This window comes from Macrosteles quadrilineatus, unplaced genomic scaffold (genome assembly GCF_028750875.1).
Source record: "Macrosteles quadrilineatus isolate MER2022 unplaced genomic scaffold, UCM_ALF_1.0 Scaffold_2__2_contigs__length_208266976, whole genome shotgun sequence".
Taxonomy (NCBI): domain Eukaryota; kingdom Metazoa; phylum Arthropoda; class Insecta; order Hemiptera; family Cicadellidae; genus Macrosteles; species Macrosteles quadrilineatus.
Window position 1 is genome coordinate 85,862,152 of NW_026542595.1, and position 15,815 is coordinate 85,877,966.

General features: G+C 39.8%; 1 protein-coding gene across 1 annotated transcript; it reads left to right on the forward strand.

The window, feature by feature from the left end:
* The first annotated feature begins 13,405 nt into the window (after window positions 1-13,405).
* Window positions 13,406-15,223, forward strand: LOC128984530 (uncharacterized). The gene is made up of 2 exons (XM_054403860.1): window positions 13,406-14,781; window positions 15,016-15,223. The coding sequence occupies exons 1-2, from the start codon at window positions 13,406-13,408 to the stop codon at window positions 15,221-15,223; spliced, it is 1,584 nt and encodes a 527-aa protein (XP_054259835.1).
* The last annotated feature ends 592 nt before the right edge of the window (window positions 15,224-15,815 follow it).

Sequence of the window (15,815 nt, forward strand, 5' to 3'; positions counted from 1 at the left end):
CCTTCTTTTATGCGTTTTTTTTACATTTTTGCCTTATTTTTACAGTATTCATAATCTTTACCTATTACTTATGTCAACTTTTTGTTCTTTAGGTTTAATAGCTGCACTAAGTCAGTGAAATACTTCATAAAAAATGCCCCGTACATATAAAAGAGTCCTGGGAAGCCGTAAGTATGCTGACTACACGCCAGCAACACTTGCTGTGGCCTTAGAAAAGATAAGAAAAAAATAAATAAGTTACAGAGAGGCTTCCAAAAGATATAACATTTCTCTTAGTAATCTCAGAAGAAAGTTAAAGTCCTTAAATACCAAAAGTGTTGGTGGACAGCCTGTGCTTACTTCAAAAGAAGAAGAAGAGTTTAGTGAATATATTGTTAAGTGTTCCGAATATGGATTTCCGTTGGACTCAATAGACCTACGTGTGGTTGTCAAAAACTACCTTGATCGAAAAGGCGTTGAAGTTAAGTTCTTTAAGAATAACTTTCCTGGCCAAGAGTGGTTTAAAGGGTTCCTTAAAAGAAACCCATGCTTGACAGAGAGGTTGTCAAATAACATTAAAAAGCAATGAGCTGGTGTTTCTGTTGAGGTTGTTAATGAATTCTTTTTTAATCTAGAAAAAGAAATTGTGAAAGAGTATGTTACAGAAACCAAAGATGACGGAGAAGAAGTGGTGGAAGCGATCCTCAGTATTTCCCCTGACAATATTTATAACTTCGATGAGACCAATCTCACCGATGACCCTGGCCAAAAGAAGATCTTAACCAAACGTGGTATCAAATACCCTGAACGAGTCCTGAACTCTAGTAAGGCAGCCATTTCAATAATGTTGTGTGGCAATGCTGCAGGAAGAGTACTTCCTCCTTACACCGTCTATAAAGCAACAAATATATGGAGAACTTGGGTTGAAGGAGGGCCGCCAGGTAGCCGTTATAACAGGACTTTATCAGGGTGGTTTGATGGTGTCACTTTTGATGATTGGTTTAACACAGTTTTGGTACCTGCAGTTAAAAATCAACAAGGAACAAAAGTTGTCATAGGTGATAACTTATCAAGTCACCTCAACCTCAATGTTATCAAGACATGTGAAAGGCATAACATCAAGTTTATTTGTTTGCCACCCAATTCAACACACTTAACTCAACCCCTTGATATTGCATTTTTTAGACCGATGAAGGTAGCCTGGCGAAAAATTCTGCTTGACTATAAAAGAAAGACTAACAATGCCACACTAGCTAAGTCAGACTTTCCTGGTTTACTGTCCAAACTGATGAATGAATGTCTAAAAGGAACTGGAAAAAGTGAAAGTCTGATTGCAGGGTTTAAAAAAGCAGGAATAGTTCCTTTTAACCCACAACAGGTAATTGCAAGACTCCCAAAACCTATACAGCCTGAACCGATACCGGTAGATGAACCGACTGACATTGCGGACAACAGTAGTACCGGTACTGCTACTAGTCTGATAAGTGACGCTGTTTTGCAGTTTTTAAGTGAAAAGAGATTCCCCTCAACACCAAATAAAAAAAAGAAGAAAGTCACACCCGGAAAAAGTGTCAGCGCTGATGATTTTCCTAATGAAGATGTACTAGCAGTACCAGGGACTTCCAGGGACACCTCCACAACCAGTAACCAGAAACAAAAAAATAAAAATAAAAAGAAAACCAAAAATGAGTCTGCAAGTAGTAGTTCAGTAGAAGAGGATAGTGATGACTATTCAGTATATAGTGTATTTGAGTACGAAGACTTTGACAATTTATTTGAAGAGGAAGAAGAAAATGATAAAAGACAGGAAAAGGAGGAAGAGGATCAAGAAGTGAGAAAACAACCTGCTGAGGGAAAATTTAAGAAACATATTGGCAAGACATTAAGGGGAGTTGGTACCTTTTTGGGGTCAAAAAATCGATTTTTATTTTTTTATTGTAAAAAAATCTCTATTTAATTCCCTTTAAGAATATATATAACAATCTATGTGTAAAAAATATTTTTAGTGTAAAAAAATAAAAATAAAATGTATGACACCATATTTTTAGACCGATTTGCAGAGTAATATCCTTATACACTTATAGTTATATGAGTTTTGCTACAACTTGTGGTTATTTTATTTCCTTGTTGTCTGTTGGTAAGCCTGCAAAAATAACAGCTGAAAGAATGCCATAGTAACTGTTGCTAAGCATTGTTTGTTGGTTATTTCATCTTGTTTGTTTACATTAGGTTATGTTTACCAACTATTTGAAACAAGCTTTGTGGTATGTTTGTTTTTAGAATTGTTTATTTTTATCCAGTGTAGTTTGAATAGTGTGGTTGTAATGCCTAGAATTAGGAGGTTTTGTCCCAAAAGAAGCTTTAGAGGAAATCAGTATACATCAAAATGTGTGGCCAATCCTCCAACTGCTGATCAGACTCCTAGGCCTAGGCCTAATGAACAGGTTACACTGAAACAGTCATCTGCTTCAAAGAAACTAAAAAATTCAAAGCTCCCAAATGAGCTGAGCTATGATGAATCTCAGGTAAACTTAGTTGTTGACTTAGAACTGATTTCAGGCCTCATAAAATCTTTTACACAATGCAGATTCTGCGCCAACAGTAACTGTGTCGAACTAGATATTGACCCAAACTTCCATGCGGGGTTGGTTCACAAGTTAGTGATCAAATGTACCAAATGTGCCAATTCCTCAAATGCCATGTCATCCAAAGCAATTCACAACATGTATGAAACAAATGCAAGGTTTGCGTACGCCCTAAGATCTATCGGGAAAGGCAATGAATCAGCAAAAATGTTTTCTGCCGTGATGAATTTAGCACCTCCAAGTACTAAATTTACTAAATACACAGCTAAGCTTTCAAGGGCTGCTATTGAGGTTAGTGAGGCCTCAATGAGAAATGCTGCAGTTGAAGCCATTCAACTAAATGATGGTGACAACAATATTGCAGCCGCATTTGATGGCACATGGCAGAAGCGGGGCCATACTTCCCTAAATGGTGTCATAACGGTAACCAGCTTCGACAGTGGCAAGGTTTTGGACACTTAATGTCTTACCAAATTTTGCACTGGTTGTGTAAATAAAGTAAACATAGAAAACCCAGAAAAAATGGCTAGACATAAGGAATTAGGTTGTAAAGCAAACTACACCGGCTCGAGTGGTGGGATGGAGGTGGAAGGTGCCAAAGCATTGTGTGGTCGTTCTGAAGAAAAGCTGGGCCTCAGATATAAAGAATATCTTGGAGATGGGGACTCCAAAGGGTTTTCAGCAGTTTTGGAGAACAATCCTTATGGAGATGAATTTGAAATCTCCAAACTGGAATGCGTGGGCCACGTACAAAAACGTATGGGTACCCGCCTACGAACATTGAAGCGGAACTTCAAAAAAAATAAACTTAGCGATGACAAGTTTATAGGAGGTGTTGGTCGCCTGACAGGGGCTGAAATTGACCAATTGCAAACTTATTATGGGAAAGCAATTAGGAGCAATTTGAGCAGTGTAGCGGATATGCAAAAAGCCATATGGGCTACTCTCTATCACCGGATGTCGACGGATGCCGAGCCTATGCACGACTACTGCCCAAAAACGAATGATACCTGGTGCAAATATAATAAAGCTAAATTGAATGGAGAAACTTATAAGCACCTACACCCTCTACCTAAGGCTGTGTGTGAGGTAATGAAACCTATATACCAGGATTTAACAAACAAAGATTTGCTTTCTCGCTGCCTCCATGGCCGAACGCAAAATCCTAACGAGAGCTTTAATGCTACCATATGGAAAAGGTTACCTAAAACTGTTTTTGTAGGCCTAGATGCCCTTAGGCTAGGAGTTGCAGATGCTGTGATTAGTTTTAATGAAGGAGCTGTAGGAAAAGCCAATGTATTAAAAAGGCTTCAGATCAATCCCGGCAAATTCACGGTTTTGGGCCTGAAACGGATCGATGCCGAACGTATAAGAAAAGCTGACAAGGAAATAAATGAAGAAAACAAGAAGAGAAGGGTGCAGAGAAGAAAGATGAAGAGAAAATTGGAGGACAAAGAAGAAGAAACCTACTGTCCTGGAGGTTTTTAGTGGTGGAGACGTATGTGTTATGTTTAAGTGCGAATTCCCGAAACTTGTGTTTTTCTTATCTTAGGTACATTTATTTTAAAAACGGTTAAAGATACATCAGTGAATTTTTTTATGCATCTTGTGGACTACCTAATGGGATTACCCTAGCAGTTTAATAAAGGTAGGTTGCATGAAAACAATTTTATACCTGTAATAAGAAAAATATATATATATAATAGTTTTTACGAGTAAATTTTTATTTTATTTTTTTATATAGAAATATTTGTATTGGAACTATTATTTTGGTACAGCATGTTTATAATGCCATAGTTAAAAAGTGGTAAAAATTTGGGGTTGGTAGCTCAAATGGTTGAGGAGATAATGGTACCTAAAGTTATGCTTGTTAGCCCATTTCATAAAACTTTTTCCCGATTTTGTGTTCAAGTCACCCCGGGGTGCCAAGTCACCCCGGTTTACGTATGTCCTTGATGCACCAAATTTTTGGATTTCCATAATGGAAGATATGTTGGAAATAACTGTTAAACCTCATTTCAATTGAAAGCTGAGATGCGGTTGAGATTCATGACCTGTGGCTTTCGCACACTAATCTGCTGATTTTTTCTGAGAAAACCAAAGAGCCAATCAGGACCTACAATTTATGTCAACTTATTAAATGAATGGGGAATTTCTTTTGCTTTTGCATAATAAAATGCTAATCTTCTTATTTCAACGTCAGATATACCAAAAAACGTCTTTGCCAATAATAGAACGTGTTTGGCAATGTCCTCTTCTTGTTTTTTGGTAACACTGGCTTGCAGGTTTACCTTAGGTGCAATCACCACTTTTTAGCCTGTCTCTCAAGTGTAATATCACACCTCCTTGATTATTGTCCATTGTGGTATTCCATTTTCTCTCACGTAATTAATAGCACAGTTCATTTCGTGTTCAAGCCAGCCTTTTTCCTCTCTCGGTTGTCTCGCTCTTTTTGTCGCCATCTGTTAAAAAGTATCAAGTCTTATTTCCATCTAGATTAAAAATAAACTATGTGGCAAGGCAATACTTTTTGAGATAGCTGGAACTTAATTAAACTACTTGAAAGAATTACTTTATAACCCACATGAAAATACCTTGCTCAACGGCTATTTCTTCCCTCCTTTGATAAAACTGAAACAATTAGTTTCCGTGTCGCTTTCTTCGTTACAACTTAGTTACAAATAGCTCGAAATGTTCCCATGAACTCCTTCCCTCGATAGGGATGTCCTGGGGGGATGGAGCTGCTGAGCAGGGCTGTCTCTGTGTCCATTGCGTTGTCAGGAGGGCTGGCGTAGAGCTCGGAGGCCACGGCAGATAGTAGGTCAGCTTGTATGCGGTCCCTATTGGTAATCGGACAGAGAATACCGATTTCCACCTCAGGAGACGCGAGTGCGGGCGGGCTATTCACTTGGCCCAAGACTTCGTCGCTGCTTGGCGAAAGAAGTTCGGCCGACTGCGGTGACACTTGGTGGTCTTTACTAAAGCCGTGTTTGAATGCAGTTTCATCTGTGGCAGATCTGCAGGACGGCTAGGACGCTAGGACGCTAGGATAAAAACCATGCACGAAATGATTTTATTGTTTAAGAAAAAATTTAAAGCCCCTGATAGGTTAGTAGAGGCTTTAGAGGAATCTTTTTCAGGATTCCCGTTAGATCTAATTGTTCATTCAATGAAAAATAGTAACACCGGTAAATTCAAGACCATGTATTCAGACAAAATGAAAGAATTTATAGTCACTGTCTATTTTTACAGTCCCAAAGCATACAACCCTAATCACCTACCAATTTCATTCTACGTAATCATTTAACTATACGGAAATGGCTGTCTGCATTCAATTGTTCCCAGGGATTTATAGAAGAGGTTTTTGCGTACTTAAAAAACGTACACGCTGGCGGAGATGGAAGCTGCGGCGAAGTGTACGTTGGAGGCGGCCCACGCGCTCTCCTCCAAGAAAGTGCACTCCTTGTGCCGTCGACGACGAAGTTGGTTCACGCTCTGTCCCTCCGGTGTCGAAAGTATTCGTTGCAGACATCGTGCTCTACTAAGTGTACTCGGTGGAGCCGGGCCTCCGACAGACTCCTCGGTGGCGCACCGCCCACGAGTACCCGCTCGGGTTACCGCAGCAGCGGTCTTCCCCCAGGCCCTGGACTCCTTCCCTCGAGAGGGATGTCCTAAGGGAATGGAGTTGCTGGGCTGGGCTGCATCAAAAAATATACATACAAAAAATTTACATAATCTATACAAAAAATTCTTTAAAGAAAACGGGATATTTTCAGCATTATTTCAAAACATAGTAACATTTATAGGTAAATAAGGTATAGGAAACATATAACACTAAATGCCTAACTTATATTGGTATAGTACTTACATGGAAAGTTTAGAAGATCACAAAAATCACGAAAAATATAGTACTTACATGGAAAGTTTAGAAGATCACAAAAATCACGAAAAATAATCTGAGTTGTTGATGGCTGCAAAATTCAACTTCCAGTGCTGCCAACATAACAAACTAATTTTTCCCTCAAACTGTACCTAATTACCCACTCATAAATGAAACATTACCCCGGTAGCAAGAAAGATACCTAAAAACGAAAATAACATCTCTGGGACTTATTGTTTTTTGTTGTTGTTTTTTTTTCTTCAGTAACCTAGCAAGTTTTCTGGGCACACGCAGTTTGGGGCCGTCGGGCAGGTAAATGGTTCGCTTCTCGTTCCTCCGCCGCCACCTTCTAGGCTGGAACGTCGATGGCTCCTCCCTCGGAGTGGCCACGACGGGTTCATCCGGGACAGTGCTGGTCTTAGCCTGGTGAGGCAGGTGAAGCAATGACGACTGGTGGAGGCAGACGATCCCCCTCAACTACTTCGACTAGGGCGTTCTCGATCACCTTCTCCCAATCCTCTTCCCCAGACTGCAATGCTGGCTTCGGATCGATGGGTGTGTCGCAGGCTTCGCCCAGGGCCTCCAGCAGGGTGTCCAAATCCATGGCCGGTGAGGGAGAAGGTGCCCTGACTTTGGCTGCTTCATCCATCCATTCCCAACCGGACAGGTCTATTGGTATTTCTCCTTGTAGACTCACTCTCCCCAAATGTTGATTTGTCAGGGTCTCCTCTATGTGGGTACGCCACCACTTTGTATCCAACTCGAAGGGAGCGTGGGGGATGGGTTGCTTCCTGGCAAGCAGCTCAGCAAACCACAGTATGAAGTTACCACAGTCCACTCCATTCTTTTGTTTTGGCCCTAAATCGGAAGTGTCCTGCAGATGCCAGGCTTCCGGGGACCAGGGAATGTCATTCACTCGCGCGTATCTCTGTAGAGCATGGAATAGCTGGCGCATCTCCTGGGGGTGTTTGTATCCCATCGAGTCATACGAGTGAACCTGCTTCTTTTCCGGATGTACCGATAGCAGAGCCCAGTGCCCCACAGGATTTCCAGAGGTGAATAGTGGCACCAGTAGGAGTTCCGGTAGCGTGTATTCGCCTAAGAGTGGCGCCATCGATTCTTCTCCTCCTTAGGTCGGTCAGGAAAAGTGAGTCCATACACATGGTATTTGGTAGTCCGGGGGTATGGCGACTTCGCCGCTCTACTAGACGTAAATAGCTGTCTATATGGAGATCGTTTAGGCAGCCACCTTTCTTCAGTTTGACTATATCCTGTCTTTGGACCTTAATAATCTCTCGCTCCATGCCTGTCACAGAAGGTGAATGTGTGTCGGAGTCAGTAGGATACCACAATCGCCGGGTTAGTAGGGAGGAAGGGGGCGGCACATCCAGGGTGCATGGTCAACATGCCATGTGCAGTACAGTTTTCGTTCACTGTCTTCCATAACACTTGCCCAAACATTATAGAAAATGTCGTCCATGTCAGACATAAATGTCTTCGCTTTGATAATGCCAACTTCATTCCTTATCGATTTGAAGAATTCTTCAATTGCTATTATTTCAGCTGTATTAGAAATAAAAAAAAACGCAAGGAAATCGTTGTCTTAGGTCAACCAAAACCATTAGAGTTGTAAGTTGGAACCCATAGGCATTCATGCCATGGGTGGCATCTACACAAATACAATCTGTTCCATATTTCTTTAAAAGCTCAGCCTGAGCATTGTTCATTATACCTAGAGCGAAATCTTCCTTTCTAAAACTACTACCTGCATCTGCATCGACACTCCGTGGCTTGTATAAAATCACACAGCTATCATCTGACTTATTCTCCTCCTCAACCCATGAATCGATGCTTGTAGCATCATCTGAATGGCGGACCGCTTCGCCACTCAAGCCGAACTCTTTTTGGACATTGTAAAGGTCCTGCCTTGTCAACATATGCAATCTTTTAAACTCTTTTTCAGCAGTTGAACGCACATCTTCAATTATCACATCCAATGGCACCTTTGTTGCTATTTTGACTGCTAATTCACTCCGTTCACCCTCTTTTAAAGTTAAATGGCCGATTCCCAATTTATGGCCTACATAAGTGGAACAAAACGAGACGTGCACACTTCCATCCTTTTGAAAAAAACCTTAAGATGGGCTGGGCATTATCCATTAATTTTGCACGAGCCTTTTACTTTTATTTGTCTCTTTCTTTCCACGTAACTTACTCTAGGAGAAAAATGTCCAGATCTGTGGCAAACAAATTTTGTCGAAAGTTGTTTAGACGAGTTTTTTTTTCAAATAAACGAACATACTTGTTAATCTTCGATTGAACTCTTCCAATCATAAAACTCAGCTTTGGAAGGAAATTAACTGCTATACCATGGTTATTATTAAGATCTTCTTTATAACTTTCAAAACACTTAAAGTTATCTTTGCAGATTGGAAACTGTAAGCAAATGTGGTTTAATCCCTCATTTTGATTGTGCACATTTCTCATGAGCCTTTTCAGATTTGAACAAGTAGTAAAATGCTTATCACAAAGGTAACACACTTGGCTTGGTCTACAGTGTGACATTTCGGTAAAACTAAATTACCATAAATTTTGTATTCACTGGCATGACTCATGAGCATAACAGCACCAATTAGAATAAACTTAACAAAGCTGTTCGTGGTATAAGACATAAGGCGAGCATAACGTCAACAATAACAAAAACAACAAATTAACAATCAACTTAAGAGGTTAACTTCACAATGAACAACAAAGACTGAAAATAAAAACAATTCCAGCTTCTGTTCTGCAGTCTGCTTCGGACTTGTTCGGACTCACACGTGTCACGTACACACTCTAGCGGCAGTCGCCCGAATGAAACAACAGGGACGTCATCAATGACGTAGATGCGCATGCACAGACAGCGGATCGGGGCGCTACACAAGGTTTAGTCTGTTTTTTTCGTTTCGTCTGCCTAGAAACGGGACAGCGGAATTGAAATCGGAACGGAACATCGGACCGCAGGTTTCTGTCATCACAGAGCCTAATAAACACTCGTAAGAACAAAGTAGCCGTCTATTGTTAAAAAGGTCAATAAATATGAGAAATGAAAATAATTTCTGGAATAATTATTGCAAATTACAAAAACTTATATGAGTCTAAATAAAGATTAATTAAATAAAAATCGTAACTATTTTTACTTGTTGTTTACATTGTTTAAATAACAAAAGTATAAAAAAAAGTTAAATTTCATGTCGTTCTAAATTATAGCCTACAGGTTTTTTATACCACACGTCTATTTAGAGCCGTGAACATTTTTAAACTAGTAACATTGAACATACCTCATATTACAAATTCCTGAATGTCTTTATATTGTCTTCTTTAGGTTTTTACACACATACATATATATATATATACACGCAAATAATACTACATTAATTTACATATATTTACATTCATATTCATATACTTAGATCTATTTACAAGTTAACTTCTTCTTGGAAACTGGAACAACAAAATCAACATAAAAAGTAGGCTCTTTCAAATTAGAAATATCCTATTGTGAATTTTCTATAGGCCTATTTGTTTATTTTGTTTGTTTGTCAGTGTCACAAGTCACTTAGCATGGGTCGACGTTTATGTTTGTAGTTACCAGTATCTCTATGAAAATATCGGTTTATGTTTGTAGGTACCAGTATCTCTGTGAAAATATCTGGGGTGTCTGTGTGTGTTCAAGCTCAAAAACTTTTATTTCAGTAAAAGATTTCACTAGAACTTAAATTTTGAAGTGCAAGAACTTTAAATTATAAAATGAAAATATGTCAGCTGTTGCTATTTCATTCAATTATTAACTGACAATGAAATGTATAATTAAATTTTAAAGTTCAAAAAGGCCAATATATAATAAACTGTTTTAATCACAAGTGCTTTCGGGAACCAGGGTGGCCACAGAACCCCTTGGGAAAAATCACGCATATTTCCCCGTTTTCCCTACTGAAAATCCTGTTTTTCCCGGTCGTGATTTCTGGCCCCCAAGAATATATTTACCATATTTGTGACCTTATTCCCAATAATGCGATCTTTACAATGTATTTGAAACTATTTAAAACATAATTAATTTGTCTACTAAATAAAATAGATAATGAATAAATATTTATAATAACCAAGTCTTACGTATCAATGATTGTAGAATAATAGTAACAGTAAGCGGAAGCAGTCTGGTGCGCGGTGCCGTCTCTACTAGCCGTCCTGTGTACATGCATTGACTTAAGGAAATAAAAGCAGACAAGCCAGCGGTCGTTGTGCCGTGAGTTCGTTCTTGATGCAGATATCAGGCAGCGCCACTGTCGATGATGCGAAAGACCTTCTTTACCGACGCGAGTACGACGAACAGTGTTCTACTACTAAATTACTTACGTTTTTAGAATGAAATCTATTTTATTTTCTTCATGAAAAGTTTATGTAGATTTTAAAATATACATATTTATAATCTGCAAACGTTACAAACACGACAGTCTATAAATCATAAAAAATTTATTCTAGTGAATTCATGAAAACATAGACGTAAATGACGCTGCAAGCGTATAATTAGATTATATATTAAGGATAGAACAAAATTATTTTTGAATTAAAATGTAGATAAAAGATACTTTAATACCCTAAAACAAAAAATATTTTCTATTAACTGGGATAAAATGTCTAATTCCACTTATAGCGTACAGTCCTAGCAATGTAAAATTACGGTTTTAATCATTAAAATTTGCAATTGTGACTGTTGTTGTGTTGGTAATTAGGCCTAAAGCTTTGTTTGATAATTCAACACGGTACATTTTGTTTAACTCATGATTTTGTATTTATTTTCTCAATAAACACATGAGTAGGCTACCCAGCTCTTGCGGGGACCAATCAGAGAGCAGCATTTCATCCCCACCCCTCCCCCTAGGCCACGCCCCCTTTTGTCCCACGTGGTCGCCCCCTGGTGTCCCACGTGGTCTAACCTCACTTATGTTTTCGCGCCAAACATCCCACGTGGTCGCCCTCTGGTGTCCCACGTGGTCTAACCTCACTTATGTTTTCGCGCCAAACATCCCACGTGGTCGCCCTCTGGTGTCCCACGTGGTCTAACCTCACTTTTGTTTTCGCGCCAAACATCTTACCTCACTTTACGCCAAACGAAAAAAACTTCACCTTCCCGCCAAGTAACATAACCTCACTTACGCGCCAAACGAAAAAAACTTCACCTTCCCGCCAAGTAACATAACCTCACATTTATTTTCGCGCCAAACGAAAAAAATCACCTTCCCGCCAAGTAACATAACCTCACTTTTATTTTCGCGCCAAACGAAAAAATCACCTTCCCGCCAAGTGACTTTCGCGCTAAACGAAAAAACCTTACTTCTTCTCCGCCGATTCCCCCCAAACAACGTAACCTCACCTTCCCACCAAGCTTCACTTTACGTATTGCGTAGGTTCTCACCAGCTTATGTAACCTCCGTAATGATCAACTCTTGCCAAATGAAATAGCCTCCACTGAGTTATATGTCCTGAATAATTACACAGATTGTTTGATTTAAAATATGTTTTAATGCCGCTACATCTACGGTTTATATTTACATACGTTTAAACATATTTACAAATACTACAAATCTTCTTCTTCTTCTTCTTCTTCATCATCACGGTTCTGTAACAAAACAAGGAAGTATTAAAGGTGTGTATTCTGGTTGCTGATTGGTTGTAATAAGCTTGTACCTGATTGGTCATAAATAGGTGATCTGTTATGTGATTGGCCAATTTGAGCTATTTAAACTTTTCAGTACTTATTTTCTTTCACTTTGCTCTTGGCAATTGAACGTGTTGGACGTGTGCTCTTGTGTTTGATGTTTTGAGGTTATGTTTGCAAGTTATTTCTAGTGTTAAATGTTAGTCTGATTATTTATGGTACATCAGTGGTAAGTGAACTTTGTTTCTTTAGTGTAACGTATTGCGCAATCGGTGTGCTATATTTAGCTTTGTGTGCGCGCAGCTTTGTCCCCACCACATCTTGTGTCTCTGTGTTGTAGTGTGCAATCGGTGTGCTATATTTAGCTGTGTGCGCGCGCAGACTGTGCCCCCTCTAGATCTTGTGTCTCCGCGTCCCTTTTACTTTGCTCTAGGCGTTTGACGACGATGGATGTTAGTATGGCTGATAACGTATCCGATGAAGTAGTTGAACCCGTAAAAGTAGTTGAGCCTGTTAATTTGATTAGTACTGATCAAACTTATGTAAATAAATTTAGATTGTATGGGAGTAAAACTGTATTTAAATTCACCAATCCACCTCCAGAGACTAATGAGATTGATTGGTTGAGACAGGGGTTTGCACAAATTGTAAATAGTATGAAAGAACAAGCTTTTGAAAATGATCAACTTGGGTTTACTTTGGAGAGTCTCAACTTGAAATCAAAAGCACCAGGCTATGTAAATTTTCGTCCGGCTACTGAAATTGATGAAAACGTTTTGTGGCAAATCTTTGGCGGTATTGTGCAATCAAACTCTGAATCCATCAAATCTACCGACACCTTTAAAGTGGAATGCACTAGAATTAACCTTCCTGTAGGTTCTGGAAGGGTAAGACCAGGGTTTTACAATACGTTTGATGAGGAATGCAAGGCAAGACGGGGAATTGTTGTCATTAATAATAAAGATAAATTGTGTCTTCCCCGTGCAATTGTAGTGGCTATGGCCAATGTAACCAAAGACCCCCTTTACAACGCAGTAAGGAAAGATGATGGAAAAAGACAGACTGTTAGGGCTCAAGAACTTGTGTGCCGAGCTAGGGTTGAAATGCCAGAAGGTGGAGCTGGCATCCCAGAACTTGAAATATTTCAGGGGTTTTTGAGGGACTACAAAATTGTTGTGTATAACTATGACAGGAAAGGACGTGATGTCTACTTTGAGGGAAATGTAGAGAACCCAAAGTTCAAAATTAACTTGTTGTTTCACAATGGACACCATCGGCATCGTTCCTAAAAACGGGTATAGGCTTACAGACGCTCAATCGGCAATCGCGTTACAGTGGCTATTATGGGAAGAGGAGAAACGTGGAGTTAGAATTGAACACGCTGGTCGTGGAAAAGAAGTTAAGATCAATAAACTGAAAGTAGATGGGTTTGACGGTCAGAATATTTACGAATTTCAAGGCTGCTACTGGCACGGATGTCCTAAATGCTTTCCCTACGACCGGGAACTTGCTTTGAAAGAGGACCCCTCTGACTCACTCCATTTGCGATATGAACGGACTAAATCTAAAATAGCAAAGTTGGGTGATAACGTTGTACAAATGTGGGAATGTGAATTTAGAAAGTTAAAAAAGACAGAAAACCTAAAACATCTAGACAAGTTGCCGATACTCAACAATTTACCTCTGAATCCGAGGCAAGCTTTTTTTGGGGGCCGAACCGGGAATGCCAAAACCTATCACAAATGCGCCGAAGGGGAAACCATTGAATACGTGGATGTATGCTCTCTCTATCCCTGGGTATGTAAATATGGCAAGTACCCTGTAGGCCATCCAACGATCTATGTAGGAGACAAAGAGTGTAGACAGAGAGGTCTCAATGTTGAGGGTCTATTAAAGTGTAAAGTACTTCCACCTCGTGAGCTCTATCACCCCGTTCTCCCAGCCAAAATGAATGACAAGTTAATGTTTGTTTTGTGCGCGACTTGTGGAGATGGTCAGATTCAAAGTGATTGCGACCACGAAAGTGGTGACAGAGCACTTATTGGGACCTGGACCATGGACGAAGTTCGTAAAGCTGTAGAAAAGGGTTATGTTGTGCTTGACATGTATGAACTTTGGGAGTATAAGGTAGCCACATATGAAAATGGGGGATTGTTTACTGATTTTATAAATAAATTTTTAAAAATGAAACAGGAAGCATCTGGGTACCCAGGTTGGTGTGAAACAGACGAGGACAAAAACAAGTACATTGACGACTATTTTAAGAAAGAGGGTGTCCAACTAGAAAAAGACAAAATTGTAAAAAATGGTGGCTTAAGGTCGTTAGCTAAGCTTATGTTGAACTCGTTTTGGGGAAAATTTGGACAGCGTGAAAATCAGACCAAAGCTACGATTGTCAGGGACCCAAAAACACTTTTCAAAATGTTAACCAGTCCTGAAATTGATGTAAATAGAGTACAGATTGTCAATGATGAGGTTCTTGTTGTTAGCTGGGAGTATATTGAGGAGGTTGGGGAGCCATTGCAAAATGTAAATGTTGTGTTGGCAGCTTACACTACTGCCCAAGCGAGATTGAAGCTCTATGAGCATCTAGATGCTTTAGGTGGTCAAGTGTTGTATTATGATACTGATTCTGTATTGTATGTATACAAGGGTGGTTTGTACAGAGTTCCCACGGGAGATTATCTAGGGGAAATGACCGATGAGTTGGCCGAGTATGGACCAGGTTCATACATAACAGAGTTTGTATCTGGAGGGCCAAAAACCTATGCATACCTGGTGTGGTCAACAAACAAACAAAAATTGATTCCCATTTGTAAAGTAAAAGGGCTTACATTAAATATGAAAACTTCTAAAAAGATTGGATTTGACAGTTTGAAAGAGATGGTCCTGGGTGATGCTGCACAAACAATGGACATTGAGGAAAATAGAATCAGACGAACAAAGGATAGGAATATAGTTACAATCAGTGAGGTCAAACAGTTTAAAATTACTGGACCAAAAAGGAAATATGGTAGCAATTATGATACACTCCCATATGGGTTTAAAATTCAAAAAACTCACCAAAATCTCAACTCCTGAATCACTACTATCACTGTCACTCAACTCCCCTCAGTCCCCAATATCCACCTCGTTCCACCCGTTCCACCCTCCTGGTCCCCAATTGACCCCAAATTCCGAGTCTGTGTCTGAATCGTTGTCTTCTTCAATCAAATTAAAAAATTCACATACTCTGCGATATAAATAATGTTGAACAAAATCATGAACGATCAGCATCAGAGAGATCATGTTGGACACTAAACACATGTTGCACATGCTGCACATGTGTTGCGCTCCCCTCTCCACTATCACTACATACCTTTATGGTGGCATATTCTGTGTTTCTCGGTGGTAACGGTGGTGGCCTGAGATCCAAGGGTCGAAGTTTTTCGTAGATTGGCTCCACCGGTCTAAGAAATACCACCCTGGTCTTGACGATAAACGGCGACGGCTCGTCGCGCTTGATGGAGAATATCCAGCCGAAACACGATGCGAAACACATGGTGGCTGAGATCCAACTGGAGTGGGGCTATTTTTGAATGTGTTTGTACATTGAGGCGTTCAAATCTGGAAGGACTTGAGCTACTCCTTGTGCATGTGTGAATGATGGTCACTGGCGCGGCTGACTAAAAAG